The 23,297-nt window shown below is 40.5% G+C and overlaps 1 protein-coding gene across 1 annotated transcript in view; it reads right to left on the bottom strand.

Moving 5' to 3' along the window:
* LANCL2 (LanC like glutathione S-transferase 2) overlaps positions 1-22,933 on the bottom strand; it is a 53,141-nt gene extending 30,208 nt beyond the window's left edge. The window contains exons 1-2 of the mRNA XM_080819127.1: positions 21,784-22,933; positions 16,153-16,270 (exon numbers count right to left, since the gene is read on the bottom strand). Of these exons, the coding sequence (XP_080675253.1) occupies positions 16,153-16,270; positions 21,784-21,987 (322 nt within the window). The 5' untranslated portion in view covers positions 21,988-22,933. The remainder of the gene's footprint in view (positions 1-16,152; positions 16,271-21,783) is intronic.
* Between the last annotated feature and the right edge of the window lie 364 nt (positions 22,934-23,297).

Raw genomic sequence — 23,297 nt, 5'->3', positions numbered from 1 at the left:
TTTATTGATATGATGATGTGGTTTTTCTTATTTAATCCTACTCCACTCTCAAATCACACTGTATCATTTCAAGGATAGAGCCAACACTTTATAATAACAAAATATTCCTAATTCCTCCCTCTCATCCCTCATATCTTGAGGTCATTCAATTTACTTATATATATTACATGTATTTAAGGATATAGAAGTATCAATATAAACATATACATATAAATATACATGATTGAATAGTGTTATTGTTTTGAACAAATATTTTACACAAATGTTATTTTGACTTGTTAGAGCAATTAGGAATAAAAAAATAAAAATTATTTCACTTTCACTTATTTCACTTTCACTTATTCATTCTTTGAATTCTTTGAATGAATAAGTTGTTCTTTTTTTTTAATGCAGTTCCAAAATTCTAACTTATATCATTTTCCTTCTCAAAATAACTTGTTTCACCATTTCTTGCTGGTAGGTCTACTGGCAACAGATTCCCTTAATTTTTATTTGAGGTTTTTATTTCTCACTACCTTTTCAAGGCTAATTGAGCAGGTTACAGATTTCTAGGACACTGATTCTTTCCTCTCAGTACTTTAAATACTTCACTCCACCCTCATCTTGCTCATACGGTTGATGAAAAGAAGTCTGGTATAATTCTTTTTTTGCTCTGCTATAAGTAGGATTTTTTTCCCCCTTCTGTCTTTCAAGATTATTTATTTATGGTTTTATGAAGTTTGAGTATAATATGCCTATGTGAAGTTTTTGGTTTTGGTCTATCTGTGGAGGTTTTTTTTTTTTTTTTTGGTGGGGGGCATCTTTGCTATTTGGTGTTCTCTAAGCTTCCTGGATTTACGGTTTGGTGTATGATGTTAATTTGTAGAAATTCTCAGTCACTATTGCTTTAAATATTGCTCCTGTTTTTCCTTCTGTTCCTTCTCCTTCTGATATTCCCATTTCATATACATTGTGCTTTTTGTCATTGTCCCACTGTACTTGAATATTCTCTACTGGGTATTTTTTTTATACCTTTTTTCAATTTCCTTTTCAGTTTTCTAAGTTTCTATGTCATTTTCAAGGTCACTATTTCTTTACTTACCTGTACCTCATCTAATAATAAACCTATCAAAGGAATTCTTCATTTCTCTTATAGTACATATGATTTCTAAGCATTTTTGTTTCATTTTTTCTTAGACTTTCCATCTCTCCTAGGGTTTCCAAGATGGTGGTAGAGTAGGAAGACCCTAGACCTTCCTCATCTGAAAAATACAACTAGGTAACTATTGAATCATCCTAAATACCTCAGGAATCAACCCGAATACTGAAAGAACAAACTCCAAAACTAAAGGAAGGAAAGAGGTAGGAAGTGCAGAGACATGGTTTCTGAACCATGAGAGAAACGGATCATGAGTGCTGTGGGAAGGAGGGAGCACAGGTGGTGGAGAAGGGCAAGAGAGAAAAGCACACAGGGGGACGCAAGAGAACATTTCTCCAAAGCCGCTGACTTGGAAAATGAGAGGGGCTTAATTTCGTGAGTTCTTGCAGCCAGAGGGGCTTAAAACCTGTTGTTTTAAAGGTCAGCTGATGCAATAGAGCCTAGAGGGCGCTGTGCAAATCGTGGAAGGAAGGCAAGCAAACAACCTGAGGGGCAGATAGTGTGGAAACAGCGATCAGAAGAATGTCTGAGGCACACAGTGGAGATTATTTGCTCTTCTTAGAACATGTCAATGAAAAGCTGTACTCAAGGAGATGCCTCTCAAAGGAGCTAGCTGGCGCCATTTCCCTCTCCTGACCCAAAGCATAAAGAGAGTCACTTGCAGGAAGCAGTGAAGTGTAAACACTGTCTGCCTAACTTTTTGCACCAAGAAGCCCCACACCCCTGTGCTCTGGGGAGACTGCCCTCCCAGTCACACTTCCTTCAGTTCCAGTGTAGAGGGCCCTCCCTCCAAAGACCAGCACAAACTCATGCCCACACATCTCCCAAACAATGAGTTCTGCAGGGCCTCAGTTCCAGTGGAGGTGGTGACAGGTCTCATTTCAAAAGCAGAAGAGCACACCTAGTTAAAACTTGCCATATTCAGGCCAGGCAACAAACATGCCCACAGCAAACGACTGGTTTGAAGGATGGAGAAGCCAAAAACAATAGTAAAGTCCATGTAGCACACACCAGAGAAGTGCCAGGCCTTGGGCACTATACGGACACATTTCATAAAGCCATTACATTCAGAAGCATAACTGGTTTTCAGAGCATAACTGGTTTTTCTAACACAGAGAAGAAGGCAGAAATTTAGAGAAATGTGAAAACAGAAGAATTTGTCACAAATGAACAAGATAAGGCCATAGCCAGGGATCTAAGTGAAACAGATATAAATAACATGACTGATGGAGAATTTAAAGCAATGATCATAAGGATTTTCACTGGGCTTGGGGCAAGGCACAGAAGACACCAGTGAGATCCTTACCATAGAGATAAAAGTTAAAAAAGAATCAATCAGAGATGAAGAGTTCAAGAAAAGAGACTAGAAACACAATTAATGAAATAAACAACAGGCTGGAAGAAGTAGAGGAACAAACTAATGACCTGGAAGACAAAGTAATGGAAAGAAATGAGGTAGAATGAAAAAGGAGAACTATGCATCATAAGAATAGATTTAGAGAACTCCATCAAATGTAGTAATATCTTTCTTAAAGGAGTCCCAAAGGAAGAAAAGAGACAAAAGGGGAAAGAAAATTTATCTGGAGAAATAATAGCTGAAATGTCCCTAAATTGGGGTCGAAAACAGAAAGCCAGATACAGGATGCACAGAGAACCCTCAACAAAATCAACAAAAGAAGGCTAATACCAAGACATACTGCAATTAAATTTGCAAAACAGTGATAAAAAAAATCTTTACAGCAGCAAGACAAAAAAAGTAACTTACAAGGGAAAACCCATAAGGCTAGTATGAGATTTTTTTCAACAGAAACATGGCAAGCCAGATGGGAGTGGAATGATATATTCAACATGCTGAATGGGAAAAATATGTAGCCAGGAATACTTTGCAAGCAAGGCTATCATTCAGACTAGAAGGAGAGAGTTTTTCAGACAAACAAAAACTAAAGGAGTTCATGACCACTAAACCAGCCCTGCAAGAAACATTAAAGGGGACTCTCTGAGTGGAAAGGAGAGACCAAAATTGACAAAGACAAGAAAAGATCAGAAAAAAAAATCTCTAGAAAGAATGACGAAACAAGTAATAAAATGGCACTAAATACATATCTATCACTGAATATTTACTGAATATTTCTACTCTGAATATTTGTAAATGGTCTAAATGCTCCAATCCACAGACTTAGAATAAAAGAATGCATTAAAAAAACAAGACTCATCATATGTTGCCTACAAAACTCACTGTATTTTAAATTCAATGAGCCAACATAGAGTACATCATTAGTTTTTGATGTAGGGTTCAATGATTCATTAGTTGAGTATAACACCCGGTGCTCATTGCATCACGTGCACTTCTTAATGCCCACCACTGAATCACCCCATCCCCCCACCTACCTCCCTTTTCACAACCCTCAATTTGTTTCCCATAGCTAAGAGTCTCTCATGGCTTGTCTCCCTCTCTGATTTCTTCCCATTCTGTTTTCCCTCCCTTCCCCTATGATCCTCTGTGCTATTCCTTATATTACACATATGCCTGAAACCATAGGATAATTGAAAAGACTCACTTTACACCTAAAGTCACACTGAAAGTGAAGGGATGGAGGGGCGCCTGGGTGGCTCAGTGGGTTAAAGCCTCTGCCTTTGGCTCAGGTCATGATCCCAGGGTCCTGGGATCGAGCCCCGCATCGGGCTCTCTGCTCAGCAGGGAGCCTGCTTCCTCCTCTCTCTCTGCCTGCCTCTCTGCCTACTTGTGATCTGTCAAATAAATAAAGAAAGAAAGAAAGAAAGAAAGAAAGAAAGAAAGAAAGAAAGAAAGAAAGTGAAGGGATGGAGAAACATTTATCATGCAAACAGATGACAAAAGAAAGCCAGAGTTTGTAATACTTCTATCAGACAAACTAGATTTTAACCAAAGACTGTAACAAGAGACAAAGAAGGACACTACAGGGGAGGAGTTAAGGTAGCAGAGGATTAGGGAGACCCTAAGCTGTGTCGTCCCTCAAACACAGTGTTATGTATCAAATCATTCTGAACACCCAAGAAATCATTCAGAAGTCTGAGAGAACAAAAATTGCAAGTCTACAAGTAGAAAAGCAACCACCTTTTGGAAGTTAGGAGGGGCTGTGAGTTGAGTTGGGAGAGATACACCTACGGATACAGTGGCGGGGATAAAGCCTACTTAGCAGAAGCCACCGCAAGGTATTTTAAGCAAAATCTGAACTTTTAGAAGTCTGCTATAGTGGGGAACGTGCCAGGCTTAAAGGTGCTCGGGTGGTGAAGTAGGGCAGAATCCCAGGTGTGACACTGTGGTCCGAGAAGCCCCTGGGTTGCAAGAATGGGTGGCACCGGAGTGCTGTCCTGTGCCCAGGCACTGGAGCACGGAAGGTGGCCGGGAGCAGCGAGTGTTGGTGCTGGCTTTCTGCTCTGTTTGGACATAAACTGAGAAACACTGGGTGGCTGTATGGTCACTCTCCTAGGACAGCCAAACAAATGGCAAAAGCATGGTGATACACTCCCCTGGAGGAACAGTGTGGGTCGGCTCTGGAGAAGCCCATAAAATTTGGAGTTTTGAAACTTGGTCGTGTGCCTGAGATTAAAAAACCTCAGACACAGGCAAGGTGAATGCAGAGCTCTGATCAAAACAGGGGACAGAGGACTGATGGACTGTTCTTCTGTGAGGGCTCACTGGAGAGTGTGGAGGTGAACTTTCACCTCCAGGGCTAGAAAGTAGGACACTGCCATATTCATCTTACCTGGCAGTGCTGAAGCCTTCAGGGAGGAAAACAGCACCACCTTGTGGAGGCCAGAGTAGCTTACAGCCATCCTGCAGGGTGCACTTCCCACTGAAACAAGTCAGCCTGAGAATCAGCACAGCAGACCTCTCCTCCAGACCAGCATGAACAACTTATTTACACTAAATTTCCTGATCATAGAGGGCTGCAAAGCTTGAGCTCCAGGGGTAAAGAGGATCTAATGGCCTTTTTACTTTCATTATTTATTCATTTTATTATTTTGTAATTATTTTATTTTTTCAATTCCTTCTTTCTTTTTTTAATATTAACTTTAAACTTATTTATATGTGTATACTTTATATGTTTTTTATTTTTTGTTTACTTTTACATTATTTTATTTTATCTATTTTATGTTGGTCTCTAGATCCTTCTAACAAGCAGACCAAAACACACCCAGGATCTAGTTTTTTTTGTTTCTGGTTTGTTTTCTGTATTTTTCTTTATCCTTTATGGTTTTTTCCCTCTTTTTTCTTCTTTTCTGGACCAAAATGACAAGATGGAGAAATTCACCCCCCGAAAAAGGAAGTTCAACTTGTGGCCAGACATTTAATCAATACAGATATAAGACGTCTGAACTAGAATTTAAAACAACAATTACTAGAATACTAGCTTGGCTTAAAAAAAAGCATAGAAGACAGTAGACAATCACTTACTGCATAGATAAAAAAAAAAAAACCTAAAATCTAATCAGGCCAAAATTAAAAATGCTATAACCAAGATATAAACCCAAATGGAGGTCATAAGAACAAGAATGGATGAAGCAGAAAAGCAAATTAGTGATATAGAAAATAAAATTATGAAAAACAATGAGCCTGAAAAAAAAGAAGGAAAGATAGGTAATGGACAATGAATGCAGACTATGGAACTCAGCAACTTACAAAAATGTAATAATATTCATATCTTAGGAGTCCCAGAAAATGAAGAGAGGAAAAGGGGCAGGTTTATTTGAACAAATGACAGCTGAAAACTTCCCCAACCTGGGGAAGGACATAGACATCAAAATCCAAGAGGCACAGAAAACACTCAAGAAATTCAAAAGAAACTCACAATCACCAATGCGCATCACAGTCAAATGCACAAAATACACAAGGAAAAAATCCTGAAAGCAGCAAGAGTAAAAAAAAAGTCCTTAACCTAAAAGGGAAGACACATCAAGTTCACAGCAGATCTGTCCTCTAAAACCTGGCAGGCCAGAAAGGAGTAGAAGAAAATATACAATGTGCTGAATGGGAAAAATATGGAGTCAAGAATTCTTTATCCAGCAAGACTGTCATCCTGAATAGGAGAGAGAAACACTTTCCTAGATAAACTACAGGAGTTCGTGCTCACCAAACCAGCCCTGCAAGAAATATTACACGGCAATCTTTGAGTGGGGGGGAAGGGGGAGATCAAAAGCAACAAAGACTAGAAAGGAGCACAGAATACCACCAGAAAAAAATCGCACTAAATTCATCTTTCAATCATCACTCTGAATGTAAATGGATGAAATGCTCAAGTCAAAAGACAAAGGGTATGAGAATGGATAAAAAGCAAGATCTATCTATAAGCTGCCTACAAGAGACTCATTTTAGACCTAGAGACACCTGCAGATGGAAAGTAAGAAATGGAGAACCATCTCTCATGCTAATGGACATCAAAAGAAAGCTGGGAGTAGCCATATTTATATCAGACAAAATTGACTTTAAAATAAAAACTGTACAGGGCGCCTGGGTGGGTCAGTAGGTTAAAGCCTCTGCCTTCGGCTCAGGTCATGATCTCAGGGTCCTGGGATCGAGCCCCACATTGGGCTCTCTGCTCAGCAGGAAGCCTGTTTCGCTCTCCCTCTCTGGCTGCCTCTCTGCCTACTTATAATCTCTCTGTCAAATGAACAAATAAAATCTTAAAAAAAAAATAAAAAAATAAAAACTGTAACAAGAGATGAAGAAAGGCATTACATCATAAATAAAGAGACCTATATCCATCAAGAATATCTAACGATATTTATGTTCCCAGCTTGGAATACCCAAATATATAAAACAATTAATAATAAAGAAACTCATTGATAGTAATACAATAATAGTAGGGGACTTTAATACCCCACTTACAGCAATGGACAGATCATCCAAGCAGAAAATCAACAAGGAAACAATGGCTTTGAATAACATACTGAATCAGATGAACTTAACAATTATATTCAAGACATTTCATCCTAAAGCAGCAGAATACACATTCTTATCAAGTGTACATGGAACATTCTCCAGAATAGATCACATACTAGGTCACAAATCAACCCTCAACAAGTACAAAAAACCTTGAGATCATATCATGCATATTTTCAGACTATAATGCTATGAAACTGGAAGTCACCCACAAGAAAAAATTTGGAAAGACCACAAATATATGGAGGTTAAAGAACATCCTGGTAAGGAATGAATGGCTTAATTAAGATATTAAAGAAGTAAAAAAAAAAAAAACATGGAAGCAAATGAATATGAAAAAACAACATTCAAAAACCTTTGGGTTGCAGCAGAGACAGTCCTAAGAGGGAAGTATATTACAATACAGTCATACTCCAAAAACCAAGAAGTTTCAATGAGCAATCCAACCTTACACTTAATGGAGCTAGAAAAGGAATAGCAAATAAAGCCTAACGCCAGCAGAAGGAGGGAAATAATAAAGACTAGTGCAGAAATAAATTATATAAAAGCAAAAAAAAATATCAATAGAACAATTCAACAAAACTAAGAGCTGGTTCTTCAAAAGAATTAATAAAATTGATATCCCCCTAGCCAGACTTATCAGAAAGAAAAGAGAAAGGGCCCAAATACATAAAATCATGAATGAAAGAGGAGAGATCATAACCAACAAAGAAACACAACTAATTATAAGAGAATACTATGAAAAATTATATCCCAACAAACTGGGCAACCTGGAAGAAATGGACAAAGTCCTAGAAATCTACAAAGTACCAAATCTGAAACAGGAAGAAACAGAAATATTTGAACAGACCAATAAGCAGCAAAGAAATTGTTTCAGTCATCAAATATCTCCCCACACACAAAGGTCTTGGGCCAGGTGGATTCCCAGGGGAATTCTACCAAACGTTTAAACACTAATTAATACTTAAACTATTCCAAAAAACAGAAATGGAAGGAAAAGTCCTAAACTCTATGAAGCCAGCACTACCTTGATTCCAAAACCAGACTCTACTAAAAAGGAGAATTACAGACCAATATTTCTGATGAATATGGATATGAAAATTTTCAACAAGATACTAGCAAATCAAATCCAACAGTACGTTAAAAGAATTATTCACCACGATCAAGTGGGATTTATGCCTGGGCTGCGGAGGTGGTTCAATATTCTCAAATCTATCAATGTGATACACCACATCAGTAAAAGGATGAGGACCATATGATCCTGCTGATAGATGCAGAAGAAGCTTTTGACAAAGCATCCATTCTGGATAAAGACCCTCAACAAAGTAGGGACAGCTGGAACATACCTCAACATCATAAAGGCCACATATGAAAGACTTACAGCTAATACCATCCTCAATGGGGAAAAATTGAGAGCCCTTCTCCTATGGTCTGGAACAAGAGAGGGATTTCCACTGTCCCCGTTACTATTGAACATAGGACTGGCAGTCTTAGCCTCAGCAATCAGGCAACAAAAAGAAATAAAAGGCATCCAAATTGGCAAGGAAGAAGTCAAACTTTCACTCTTTGCAGATGACATGACGTTCTATGTAGAAAATCCAAAAGACTGCACCAAAAGATTGCTAGAATATGTGCATTCATCAATGTTGCAGAATATAAAATCGATATGCAGAAATCTATAGCATTTCTATACATCAATATCAAAGCAGCAGAAAAAGAAATCAAGGAATCGATCCCTGTGTAGTTTTGCTCCCAAAATAAGATACCTAGGAATAGGTAACTAAAGTGATAAAAGATCTGTATTCTGAAAACTATAGATCACTTATGAAATAAATTGAAGAGGACACAAAGAAATGGAAAGATTTCCATGCTCGTGGAGTGGAAGAACAAACATTTTTAAAATGTCTGTGCTACCCAAAGCAATCTCACATTTAATGCAATCCCTATCAAAATACCATCAGCATTTTTCACAGAGCTAGAATAATAACATTAAAATGTGTATGGAACCAGAAAAGACCCCAAATAGCCAAAAGCAATTCTGATAAAGAAAAACAAAACCGGAGGTATCACATATTCCAGATTTCAAGCTATTTTACAAAGCTGCAATCATGAAGACAATATGGTATCGGAGCAAAATCAGACACATAGATCAATGGGGCAGAATAGAGAGCCCAGAAATGAACCCACAGCTGTATGGTCAATTAACCTTTGCCAAAGCAGGAAAGAAGATCCAATGAGAAAAAGGGTCTTCAACAAATGGTGTTAGGAAACTGGACAGCCACAGTCAGAGGAATGAAACTGGACCACTGTCTTACACCATACACAAAAGTAAATTCAAAATGGATGGAAGACCTAAATGTGAGACAGGAAATCATCAAAATCCTAGAGGGAAACGCAGAAACCTCTTTGAACTCAGCCATAGCAACTGCCTATTAGACACGCTGTCAGAAGCGAGCAAAAATGAATTATTGGGATTCATCAAGATGAAAAAAAGCAGTTTTAGAGGCAACATACCTCACGATAATCAAAGCCATCTATGGCCTCTATCATCCACAATAGGGAAAAACTGAGAGCTTTTCCTCAATGGTCAGGAACAAGGCAAGGGTGTCCACTCTCACCACTGTTAGTTATTTAACAGTACTGGAAGTCCGAGCCACAGCAATTGGACAACAAAAAGAAATAAAAGGGATCCAAAATGGCAAGGAAGACGTCAAACTTTCACTATTTCCAGATGACATGATACTCCATATAGAAAACCCAAAGACTCCACCAAAAAATTGCTCGAACTGATACATGAATTCAGTAAAGTTGCAGGATACATAATCAATGTATCGAAATCTGTTCCATTTCTGCACACCAATAATGACACAGCAGAAAGAGAAATTAAGCAATAAATCCCATTTACAGTTTACACTAAACATAATAAAATACCTATGAATACCTAACCAAAGAGATTAAAGACCTGTACTCTGAGAACTATAAAACACTGATAAAAGAAAGTGAATATGACACAAAGAAATGGAAAGACATTTCATGTTCATAGTTTGGAAGAGTAGTGTTAAAGTGTCTATACTACCTGAAGAAATCTACACATTTAATGCGAGCCCTATCAAAATACTAACAGTACTTTTCACAGACCTAGAACAAACAATCCTAAAATTTGTATGGAATCACAAAAGACCATGAATAGCCAAAATAACCTCAAGAAAGAAAAGCAAAGCTGGAGGAATTACAATCTAGACTTCAACTTATATTACAAAGCTTTAGTAACCAAAACAGAATACTGACATGAAAACAGACATGTAAATCAATGGAACAGGATGGAAAACCCAGAAATGAACCCACAGCTATATGCTCCATTTATCCTTGACAAAGCAGGAAAGAACATCCAATGGGAAAAAGACTTCAACAAATAGGTGGTTGGAAAACTGGATAGCAACATGCAAAAGAATGGAATCAGACCATTTTGTTACACCATACACAAAAATAAATTAAAAATGGATTAAAGACTTAAATGTGAGAGCTGAAACCATAAGACTCGTAGAAGAGAACATACACAGTAGGTTGTGTGACATCAATCATAGCAACTTCTTTCTAGTTATGTCTCCTGAAGCAAGGACAAAAACAAAAATTAACTACTGGGACTACATCAAAATAAAATAAAAAGCTTCTGCACAGCAAAGGAAACAATCAACAAAACTAAACTGGTCCAAATGACATATCTGATAAAGGATTAGTATCCAAAATACATAAGGAGTTTATGAAACTCAATGCCAAAAATACAAACAATCCAATCAAAATATGAGCAGATTTTGATAACAACGGAGGGGAGGCAGCAGAGATCCAGCAGAAACATGGACAGACATTTCTCCAGAGAAGACATCCAAATAGCCAATGGACACATGCAAAGATGTTCAACATCACTCATCATCAGGCAAATGCAAATCAAAACTAAAATGAGGTATCACCTCACACTTGTCAGAATGGATAAAGTCAACAACACAAGAGACAAGAGATGTTGGTCAGGATGCGGAGAAAGGGGAAACTTCTTACACTGTTGGTGGGAATGCAAAGTGGCACACCCAATCTGTAGAACAATATGTAGGTTCCTCAAGAAGTTAAAAATAGAGCTACCCTATGACCCAGCAATTGCACTAATTAGGTATTTACCTAAAAGACAGAAATACTAATTCAAAGGGATACATGCACCCCAGTGTTTATAGCAGTATTATCTATAAAAGCCAAAATATGGACACAGCCCAAGTGTCCATCAACTGGGAATAGATAAAGAAGATGTGGTATACATATATACAATGGAATATTACTCAGCCATAAAAAGGAATGAAATCTTATCACTTGCATTGACATGGATGGCGCTAAAGAGTATTATGCTAAGCAAAGCAAGTCCGAGAAAGACAAATACCATGTTATTTCACTCATATGTGCAATTTAGCAAAAACAAACGAGCAAAGCTAACAAAGAAACAGACTTTTAACTATAGAGAACAAAGTGATGGTTACCGGTAGGGATGTCAGTGGGGGAGGCTGGTTAAATAGGTGATAGGGATTAAGGGGTGCATTGGTTGTGATGAGCACTGCGTGTTGTATGGAAATGTTGGACCATCTTACATATTTACTTTTTTCACTAAAATCCTTAGCATTATTAATCACAGTATTTGAAAACTCCTGGTTTGATAATATGACATTCCTGCTGTATCTGATTCTGGGTCTGACATCTACTTAGTCACTTCAAACTATTTTAATTCTATTTTACTTTTTAGTATGCTTTGTAAATTTTCATTGCAAGGTGGACTTAATGTACTGGGTAAAAGAAACTGCAGTAACCCGTCCTTCAGTAATGGGGTGGTAAGGAATAGGGGAGTAGAAGCATTCTATGGTCCTATGATTAGGAATTGGTCTTTTGGTGAAGCCGTGCCCTTGGACTATGACCTTTACTAGTGCTTCTCATTGTTTCTTTCCTGTAGGTTGGACAGGATAGTTACAGGGGGCTGGAGCTGGGTACTTCCCTTCTCCCATGTGAAAGGCCCAGACAGAGAGGACGGAGTTAGGGACTTCCCTTCTCTAAGGGAAGTCTAGCCTCAATAAAACTCCGGTAGGTTAGGTTCTAGTAAAATAGTTTCTCCGGAGGGCAGGTCTTATGAAGAAAAACAGAATGCTCTGGCATATTTCAAAATGGTTCTGCTTTCCTCCCCTTTCTGGAAGCACAAAGGGGTTTTTCTCTAATATCTACAGTGAGAACCTGGGAGGACTCCTGGAGTTAACGTGAAAGAGTAAAGAAGGGTCCATCTAGAGGCATTTTCTTCTCATCAAATAAAGTTTAAATTTATTATCCCCACACCAGTTCCCATGGATGTTCCTTCTTGTGGATCTCTGCTCCAGTAAATTGTGATTTTCTGTCTCTCTCTCATTTTTGGTTTAGACATTTGCCCTATGACCTCATTTTGCTAACGGATCTAAGAATTGTTAATCTTTCAGTTTGTTCAGCTTTTTACTTTTTAGGATGCAGTGAGAACTTCTAAACTCATTACATCCCAGACCAGATTTTGTGTTTTCTCATTTTTATGGTATCGCTGTGCTTTCTGGAGCATCAGTTCCTCCTTCAGCCCTGTGTCATTTGGAACTTTATTTCTGAAGGGACTTTCCCTTATCCTTCAATTTCTTTTCTTAGTTCTTTCAATTCTTATTTCACGTGACCTTATTGTCTGACCATCTCTTTCCTGGGTTCCTTTATTTCTGCTTTGCGATCCATTTGCTTAATTAAGTTCCAAAATTCATGTTGAAAATGGGGCAATTGTTCTCCACATTGTAATGGCATTTTCCTGGTGTTTCTTCTTCTTCTACTGACAAAATTTTATATTCCTTTTCCCCCTAATATTATGTACACAACTGAATTTTTTCTTAAGTTTGAATTAGGTGCATTTTTCTGAATCAAGACCCTCTAAAAGAGGGAAAGTGTTAGGACAGCTTTCCCAGTTTGTTTGTTTTTTTTAAATCTCAAGGGCATCCTCTTCTTTCTAAGTGACAAACAGTTTATTTGTATATGGTGACTTGTGGTGACCAGATTTCCTTTGATTCTCATATCCTTATTTGTTGCACAAGGGTTCCCCCACTGACATTTCATTTCTGACTACACTATTAGCCAGTACCACCAGGAATGAAGTTCCTGCCTCATAAAACAATCCCCTTTATTTTATCTTACATAATTCACAACAATCCTTTTTTAGAATAATGCGGTTAAAAAGAATTCTATAACCTGTTCCCTGTATGCTCTCCATACTGTTTTTCCTTGCCTCTCTTCCTCACCCATTTCATGTTCAGATATGACCTCAAAAATTCCCCCTGAGGGGGGCGCCTGGGTGGCTCAGTGGGTTAAAGCCTCTGCCTTCAGCTCAGGTCATGATCCTGGGGTCCTGGGATTGAGCCCCGCATCGGGCTCTCTGTTTGGCGGAGAGCCTGCTTCCTCCTCTCTCTCTGCCTGCCTCTCTGCCTACTTGTGATCTTTGTCTGTCAAATAAATAAATAAAATCTTAAAAAAAAAAAAAAATTCCCCCTAAGTGTGTCTCATCCTTCTGAGAATAACTATTTATTGATTTGGGAGAGGGGGAACTGCAGAATACATTTTGCCACCCGTGGGTCATCTGGCTTCCTCCCGTGGACACCACTGTGGCTTTCTCAGTTGTTTTGGATTCTATTTGTTTTTCATACATTATTATTTGGTGTATTCTCTATCTCACAACTTTGCTAAAAAAAAAAAAGAAAGAAAGAAAGAAAGAAAAAGTTGTGGGTGCTTCATACATTCTTCTTGTATTGTACAGTTTTAGGAGAAAAGAGAGAGGAGGTATGGGTGTAAGTAGATTCCATGGTGCTACCCAAATCCCAAAGCCCTAAATATTACTTTTAACCATTCACACCAAATACCTCCATGATGGCTCTAACATTGATTCCAAAAGATAACAACAAATGGAGATTTTTAAGAAATACTGATTCTTGGACTCCTCTACTCATGTAATCATTCTGGAATGGAGGCCTATAATATGTTGTTTATTATAAAGCTGAGTGTTTCTGATACATAGCTAATTTAGAACCTAATAATCATGGACTTAAAACCCATATTTCAACAAGAAATGTTTTAAGTAAAAAACTTCTTAGGGGAACTCTGTGCTAACAATCACTATGTTATTTTTCCTTTAAAAATATTCTTCTTGGGGTGCCTGGGTGGTTCAGTCGGGTTGAGCATCTGCCTTCAGCTCAGGTTGTGATCTCTGGGTCCTGGGATCAACTCCTGCATTGGATTCCGGTCTTGTATTGGGCTCCCTGCTCAGTGGTAAGTCTGTTTTTCCTTCTCCTTCTGCCCCTCCCCCCCAGCTCATGCTCTCTCTCAAATAAATAAAATCTTAAAACAAACAAACAAATAAATAAAAATACCCTTCTTTGCTTTTTAACTTCAAGTTAGCTAAAATTATCTTGATGCTCCTGGGTGGCTCAGTCAGCTGAGCATCTGACTCTTGATTTCGGCTCAGGTTGTGATCTCAGGGTCGTGAGATCGAGCCTTGTGTGGGGCTCTGCACTCAGCGGGAGCCTGCTTGAGATTCTCTCTCTCTATCTCTCTCCCTTCCTCTGTCCCTCCCCCCACTTACAGGCACTCTCTCAACAATAAATAAATAAAATATTTTCAAAAAATCCTTCTTCTTTGCATTTTAGTTTAAGTTAGCTAAAATTATCTAAATTTACATTTAAAGGTGTATTTCTTTGGTTCTATAAGCTGAACTAGCTCCATGTCTTCCTGAGTATAATAGTTTGAAAAATTTAATTTTCATGTCATTACGTAAATGTTATATTAACATGAACAGGCAAATACAAATAAAGCAGCACAGAAAAAATTATAAAAATGAACACACAAGGGGCGCCTGGGTGGCTCAGTGGGTTAAGGCCTCTGCCTTCGGCTCAGGTCATGGTCCCGGGGTCCTGGGATTGAGCCCCGCATTGGGCTCTCTGCTCAGCAGGGAGCCTGCTTCCCCCCCTCTCTCTGCCTGCCCCTCTGCCTACTTGTGATCTTTGTCTGTCAAATAAATAAATAAAATCTTTAAAAAAAAAAAGAACACACAAAAAAGATCAGGGCCATCATGTTTGGTTGTACACTGCAAAAGCAGGTATCAGTTCTCAGTGATTCTAACATGAATACTTAGTCTGTGCTGCTCCCTGGCTAAACTATAATAACTTAACAAGGGCTATAAATTGATACGTAAATTGTTATTAGCAGTAATCATACTGCAGTCTCATCTCTCAGGAGAGGATCTTTTATTTCTTTTACACTCCCTAAAGAGTTATTACAATGTTCTGGCTATATAGTAAAATAATATGAATGTAAGGACTAGATAAAGCAAGTTAATTTTGAAATTGAGTTATTTGAGGTACGGTGTGTATATTATAGGTTGCTTATTCAATTATTATCACTAAATTCAAAATCAAAATCTTTAGGTGTACAAATGAATCAAATGACTACAAGCAAGAGGTTGAACAGTTTATGCATAATGGAGAAATCACATAATACAACTTGTTCCAAAGATCAAAGGAATAAAGGCAAACAAAAAACTGACCCTAGGGCAAGTTTTCTCTCATTATGCATTTTCACAGATACCCATATATTTGGTGAAATAAATAGTGCTATAAAAATATGACATACTACATATCAAACTTCAAGCGGAGAAGATTTCTTTAGAAATAAAACTCCAAAACATCTCATCACTGATGAAGTTCAAGTTTTCATTTAAAGGGTAAAAACTGGGGCACCTGGGTGGCTCAGTGGGTTAAGCCTCTGCCTTTGGCTCAGGTCATGGTCTCAGGGTCCTGGGATCGAGCCCTGCATTGGGCTCTCTGCTCAGCAGGGAGCTTACTACCCTTCCTCTCTCTCTGTCTACTTGTGATCTCTCTTCGTCAAATAAATAAATAAAATGTTAAAAAAAATAAAATAAAGGGTAAAAATGTTACCATTTTCAAAGAAGAAGAATTTTAATCGAAGTCTTATAAACCCAAAATAGAACATCCCAATTACTTGTATCCCACATTCATACCTGTCCAACCAGTATAGGCCGAGCAGTCATGGGGATCGGCTGTCTTCAGCCCTTCTTCCATTTGCTGCAGAAGATCTTTGATTTTGGTCTGGATTCGCCTTGTGAAATTAGGTATGATCTGGACCAAAGGAATACAGAAACTTAAATTGCACAATAGGCCAATATTACAATAAATACTCTAATAATCTAAGTTTACAGAACAGAAGAGGTAGAAGTTATATTACTTGGCCCATGTCAATGCTTCACTGGTGAGAGGGCGTCTCCCTTAATTTTGTAGGTTAAGTTCTTAAATGAGGTAATGCCCTGTGTGGACCATAAGGCATTGGTAGGATTACAAAAAATAAGTTGTATGAACCAAAGAAAAAAAAATTTTTTTAAAAGATGGATTGAGTACACAAACGTGTTAACTTCTATAAGTTAAAGAAAGTAAGAATGATGGCTTAAAAATTACTGACAAGGGGGAAACAGCTGCAATATAAAACACTGTAAATAAAAAAAAGACCACAGCAATACAGAAATAGACCTAAAATTATCAATATACCTTATAAAAAGAAAAATATCAAATGACAAACCTACAAAATATTCCCTTAGCAATTAATGAAGTTCAAATAAATATGCATACCAGAATTTGCCTTATCAGATTAACAAGTAATAAAAAAAATTAAAAATATTAAGTCCCAAGGCTGCTAAGACCTAAGGAAACAAGTACTCTTAGTCACTGAGAGCCTTTCTCAAGAGAAACTGAGTATTCTCAGATAAGTAGTTGATAGTGCTCAGATTTTTATGTCTTTTATGATTTGTGAAAAATCTAGCTGCCAGAGAAACTACTGAGGTATATTAAAATCCATGACTATGATCATGGAATTTCCCATTTAACCCTTTAATGATTATTTTCTGCTTTCATGTATTTTGTAGTTCTGTTATTAGACACAAATGTATGACTGTGTACCCACTGATGGCCTGACTTGTTACCATGAAATGTCCCTCTGTGAGACTCAGGAGGAAATGTTTTTGTGTTACTACACAGTTCGGGCTTTCAAGGCAAATTTCCTGAAATTTGGGATTCTAGACTAAAAGCAAACCTTAGGAATCAAGTTACAACTGAATACATTGTAAGGCATCTGGAGAGGTTTACTTAACCCTGGAGGTATGTGTTTATATTTCAGGGCGATGAGGCCCTGGCACAGGGATACATTTCTGAGTTGCACAACTGAAGAGAATGGGCTTCTCATTTTCATAGAGAAATCTATTTACATTCCAAAGACTCAGAGTATGGTATTTCCAATGAAACCCTCCCAGAAGGAGAAGGGAAGACAGTTGCCTCTTTTCCATTTGTAAAAAGCAGAGAAAGGTTCAGCTTCTTCCTTATTTGCCTACAACACATAGACTTTGCACATGGAAAACATCTGACCTAGGTTTCACTGTGTTGCCCCACAGGGAAGACTTGAGACAGGTGGAACCACTCACTGGCTATAGTCTGTCTGATAAATAATAAATCTCTGATCCAGAAACCCCTTGTGTACATTCAGGAAAAAATTAATAGATAAACATTAAAGGCCTCAACCAGGGTGACGTCAGCATCACCGCAGCATTAAGATTAGGCATCCCTTGTTTTGTCCTCCCTTGAACAATAAAAATTAGGCACCCGTCCACAAACAGAAGTGCTTTTGTGTGAGTTGTGGAACCCAGCATCTTACACCAAGGACCCATGGGCAGTCCAGCCCACCAGTCTATCAGGTAATAAGCAGAGATTCTGGTACTGGCTGTGGAACCTACAGGAGACTGGGCACTAGTCGTCGCCCCTGGCCCCCAAGCTGTGATTGAGAGTGCACGCAGAACCCCGAACTGAGCAATCAGATCAGATCCGAAAACCTCTGCAAAAGTCCAGGGTTTCAGAGCAAAAGTTCCAACAGTCCATTAGACGGGAAAAAAATGAGTTTGTATGCATTAAATTGGGTAAGATCTTATCTTTATCAGCATCACTCCTTCCCAAAGGTGGAACAGCATACGGTGAAATAGATGCCCCATGTTTTCTCCCATAGGGAAAAGGGAGAGCCCTCGAGTGCCTAGTTTTCAAATCTGTGCAGGACTCTGCTGAAGAGACTCTCTCTCTCACGGCATCCAGAGCATTACTAACAGAGCTCTACAAGTGGGGAGAAGAGGAAAATTCGGCAGTAGCATGTAAGATTCCCAGAGCAGAGCGCATGAAAGGGACACAGTTCCTGCAGATGTGTTCTGACTCAGACACAAGTTAATGAAAAATCAAGGAAACATGACATACCCAAAGATCACAATAATCTTCCACTAACCAAACCCAAAGACATGAAAATGTATGATTCACCCAATAAAGAATTCAAAATAGCTGTTTTAAGGAAACTCAATGAACTACAAGAAAATGCAGAAAGAAAATTCAATGAAATCAGAAAATGAAATACATGACCAAAATGAGAAATTTAACAAAGAGATGGAAATCATAGAAAAGAATCAAAGATAAATTCTAGAGCTGAAGAATTTAATCAAATAGAAGACACAGCAAAGAGAATCAAAAGCATAGGAGACCAAATAGAAGATAAAATCAGTGAGAGGATAGGAAATTTGAAACAACCCAGTCTGAAGACAAAAGAGAAAAAAAAAATCAAAAAGAGTAAAGAAAGACTATGTGATCTCTAGGACATCTTCAAAACAAAACAGTATCTTTTTTTTTTTTTTTAAAGATTTTATTTATTTATTTGACAGACACATCACAAGTAGGCAGAGAGGCAGGCAGAGAGAGAAGGGAGGAAGCAGGCTCCCTGCCGAGCAGAGAGCCCGATGCGGGGCTCGATCCCAGGACGCTGGGATCATGACCTGAGCCGAAGGCAGCGGCTTTAACCCACTGAGCCACCCAGGCGCCCCCAAAACAACAATATCTTAATCAGTTCAACAAAGAGAAGGGGACCGAAACCTTATTTAAAGAAATGATAGCAGAGAATTTCCCAAACCTGGGAAAACATTGGGACATAATAAATAGATCATCACTTTATTTTAATCTGAAATGTCCTTGTCTAAGACACATTATAATAAAACTATTAAAGATCAGACTGGAGGAGTGGTGACAACACTGACTCCGTCTTTGGCCCTCCATCTTGTTCTTCCTGTTCACCTGATGACCTCTCTTGAGGCTACATGCTCTGGGCCCCCTGGAGATCAATACACACACCTTAGAAATGCCCATCAGGGCCAGGATGGGGGGAGGCTTGCTCTGACCTCCCATGAATCTGTTAGAGATAACATAGTCTCACCCCTTCCTGAGGCTCAGGTGATGCCATAAGATGTAATTAAAGATTAACTGCCGATCAGATACATGCAAGCCCTCTGAAATGCATGCAAACCCTTTGGTCTCACTACAGTGCCCTTCTGTGCCCCCACCCTCTATAAAATCTCTGGACTGATGTCTGGACTTTGCAGAGAATGACTACAAAGTGACTGGATCATCCTCCACCTGATCCCCCATCAGTAAGTTCCCCTGAATAAAACTCCTGTAAACTGTATGAAGTTGCCTGCTTTGTTTCCCAGTCTCAAAGTCCCTTCTCCATTTGGGGGATGATGTAAGAGAGACGGTGGGGTTTGAAGCCAAAGGCCAAAAAAGGATTCTTGAGACGTCATAGGTGCAGAGAGGTAGTTTTGCGGGGACAGGACCCGTGGGCGGAAAGAGCTGCAACGAGGTTGTGAGGGGTGGTGATTATATACCTACAAGTTGGGAGGGGGCTTAGGGATAGTGTAAGTCTCTAAGGAATTTTGAAAACAAGGTTTTCAGGACCTTAAAGGCACTTAGCCATTGTTGGGAAAAGGTCATTTATTACCGTTTAATAAAACCTTAGTCATGAGACCCTTCAAATGCGTCGTATCAGCTGGCCATACATTTGGGGGATGATTGCCAACACATATCTTATGGGGTTTAGAGATAAAGGAAAATTTCTGAAGAAATTTTTATATGTTAAAGCAGACTTACAGGATGGGGAGGGGGGTTGGGCTAAGTGGGCCTTTTGCCCTTAGCAAGGTGTTGGCATTGGGGCAGTTGAGTCCCTAGAGGAACCTCACTCTGCCTGTTTCAAGGACTTGTCAGTGGGCTGTGGTAATAATGATATTTAATAATTTCTTTTCTTTTCTTCTGTCTCTGTTTCCCACATCAGGGGATACTTTACTGTCCCTCTCCTACCTTCTAACACAACACAAAGAGAGAAACCTAAGGATAGCAAGAGAAAAGATTATAACCTACAAAGGAACCTCCTATGGGATTTCTCAGCAGAAATCTTACAGGCTAAGAGAGACTAGGATGATTTATTCAAAAGTGCTGGGATTCTGAGACATGATTAATGAACACAGGTTCATCTACTTCTGGCTTATTACAAAGGAACGAAAGACATGTGAAGCCACTGGTAAACAGGTCTGCCCCATTGAAAAAGCTACCATGTGGAAGAATATACTTCTAGAAATTGTAAAATGTATTCATTAAATAGACAATTCACAGAATGCTTGTGGAACAGACAATCCATAATTGTTTACTTCTTAGTCTTCACTAGAAATTAAGGCCCCTAAGGGTTAAGAATCCTAACCAATACACATCATTAAAACTAAAAGAAATAAGAAGACTAAAAGGAAAAAACTGTATTAAAAGTAGGCTAAGAAAAAGTACAATTTTTTGGATAAGGAAAGATATGAAGAACAGTTTTTTGTTAAAGAAAAAAAGTGTAACTGTGTCCTAAAGTAAAATGACTGGTTGTTCCATGGTAAGAAAGAGATAAAACCTGAATGGATGAGAAGGTTGTGGAAAAGGAGCTATTTGTGACATGCAGTAAGAATACAATATACATGGGGAACCAGGGAGGCGAAGTGGGACTTGGAACACTTAGATCAGTTGGGGGGGAAAAAAACCTAACTGGTAAACGTCTGGTTTTACCAAACGTAATGAATAGTATCAGTAGTGAATATCACTATAACCTGAACAGTTATACTGATATTCACATCTTCCTTTATTTCCATTTTTCCCCCGCGAAGTGAACATTTGTTCAAATAAGCAAGTCCTGGGCACTCAGACAAGACCCATTCAAATGACACTACTGTTTATGAACAATGTTTTGGTTGTTGTTCCTCTGCCGTAAATCCCAAGGGCAGGGGACCAGGGGCCAGGCCTGATTAAAATCGGCCTCAGGGAGACTAGGAACAGATTGTCGGGGGGCACGTCTGCAGCTCCAGAAGTTGGAGGGCGTGCGAGGGCCCCTGACAGAAAATACACCTGTACGTCAACCGCCACTACAGCCCTAATATTCACTTCCAGCTTCATCAATGTATTTCAAAGGCACAAGAGACCAGGAGGCGCCTATCAAAACGCACGCTGTCAACAAAACAGGAATCCGTCACCCTTCGTCCCGGAGGCAGGGCAGCTTGCTCACGGAGAAAGCGCGCCCAGAAGCCATTCCTCTCCGATTCCCTCGAGCTCCCAGGGTGGGACTCACGCGCGACACCGGGCGCGGAGAGGTGACGTCAGCGCGCCTTAGGGGCGGGGCGGGACGGGTGGACGCTACCATCGCCAACATCCCCCCCGTCACCTGGCGCGGCCCAAGGCCCGGCCAGCGCCGACCGCCGACTCACCTTTCCGTCGTTGTGGAAAGGGAGGCCAAGCTCGTCTGTAGTGGGCGGGGGGCGAGTACAGCCCGTCTCCTCGGCCGCTCCGGCGGCGAACACCGCGGAGGCAGCGGCCTCGTAGTCCGGGAAGGGATTGGCGAACGCCCGCTCCTCCATCTCTGCTTCCCCGCCCAGATGGAACTTCAGTCTCTTTGACATGGTCTCGCCCATCTCAGCCGCGCGCTCTTTCCCTTTCACGGGGGCCGCGCAGCACGGCGGGCGGGCGGGGACAAACCTCCTGCCGAGGCGCCTCGATTCGAGCAACGCTCTGCGAGCCCGAGGGTGCTAGCGCCGCCGCCTCTCTCCGGGACCCTGCCCGGCGGGGGCCGAGGGCTCCCTTTACGAAGGCCGCCAGCTGCGAGGACGAGCGGGGCTTCGGAGCTGGCGGGAGCCTCTCCGGGGGGCCTGCCTCGCGGCGGGTGGCTGGCACATCTGGCGGCAGCTGCTGTGCTCCACGTGGTGCCCCGGCCCCGCCCGGACGCCGACTGGGCCGTCGATCCCCGGTGGCGCCGGCTCGGGTCAAGCTGCCCAGCCGGGAGCGAGCAGGCTCCGCGGGGAGCGCTCAGGCCGGACCCTCCGCTGCGCCGGGCAGCTCAGAGTCCGCTCACGCCTTTCCGCATCGCCCCTCCGCTGCCGCCGCCGGCTCTCGGGCTGCGGCCTCGCGGGGACAGGGACCCGCGGCTGGCACAGCTCGTCCGCGGCGACGCGCACGGCAGGGGCCGGAGTCCCCGGGCTCTGGAATCGCTCCCGGGGTCGCCGCGCCCGGCTCCTCTTCTGCGTCCGAGACCCTCTCGGGATTTTCTAGAGAAAGCCGGACGACCGCGCGTGGCTCTTCCCGCAGGGGAAGCCTGTAGAGAATAATTCGCTGTCATTCAAGGTGTGTGCGATTTGCAGACCAGGGAAAGCGCGTCCCTAGACGCGCCATCATCAATCTGCATTTTCACCAGCCGGGAGGTTCCGCCGCTGTCCTCGGCCCCCGGTGCGCCAGCCACGCGAGCAGCAGCGGCTCCTTGATATTAAGGAAAAAAATTCTAAAGAAAAGAATTTCAAAACAGCCTACAATACTGCAAGGATAGTGTCTCCCAGGGGCAGGGGGAAACAGTCCCTCCTATTCATCACAGTTGGGAGGGGGGTGTCTGGAGGAGGAGCCACAGGCCTTTTTTTTTTTTTTTTTCTCTTCACGTTTTATTTCAGACCCTTTGTTTGAATAAACAGATCTTTGGTAACAAGAGGTAATGTTAAGCATACTTAATCATCCAACTATTTAATTGACCTGAAAGATTTCTCCAGGATTAACTTAATTGCCAGGAAAAGTAACATGCATAGTAAAAGGACAAGCAAATAAATCTTGCCATTTATGTAATCACAATATGGTTAACAACAGTCTTTATTGGTTCTCTTTGTTCTTGTTACCTTAATTATTTGGCACCCAACACGTAATGATTTCTCCTTGAGGAAAATATCTTATCTCCCCCTCCCCC

Source organism: Martes martes (genome assembly GCF_963455335.1).
Source record: "Martes martes genome assembly, chromosome: 11".
NCBI classification, from domain to species: Eukaryota; Metazoa; Chordata; class Mammalia; order Carnivora; family Mustelidae; genus Martes; species Martes martes.
The sequence above is the reverse complement of the archived record's forward strand: the minus strand, read 5'-3'. Positions and strand labels throughout refer to the sequence as shown.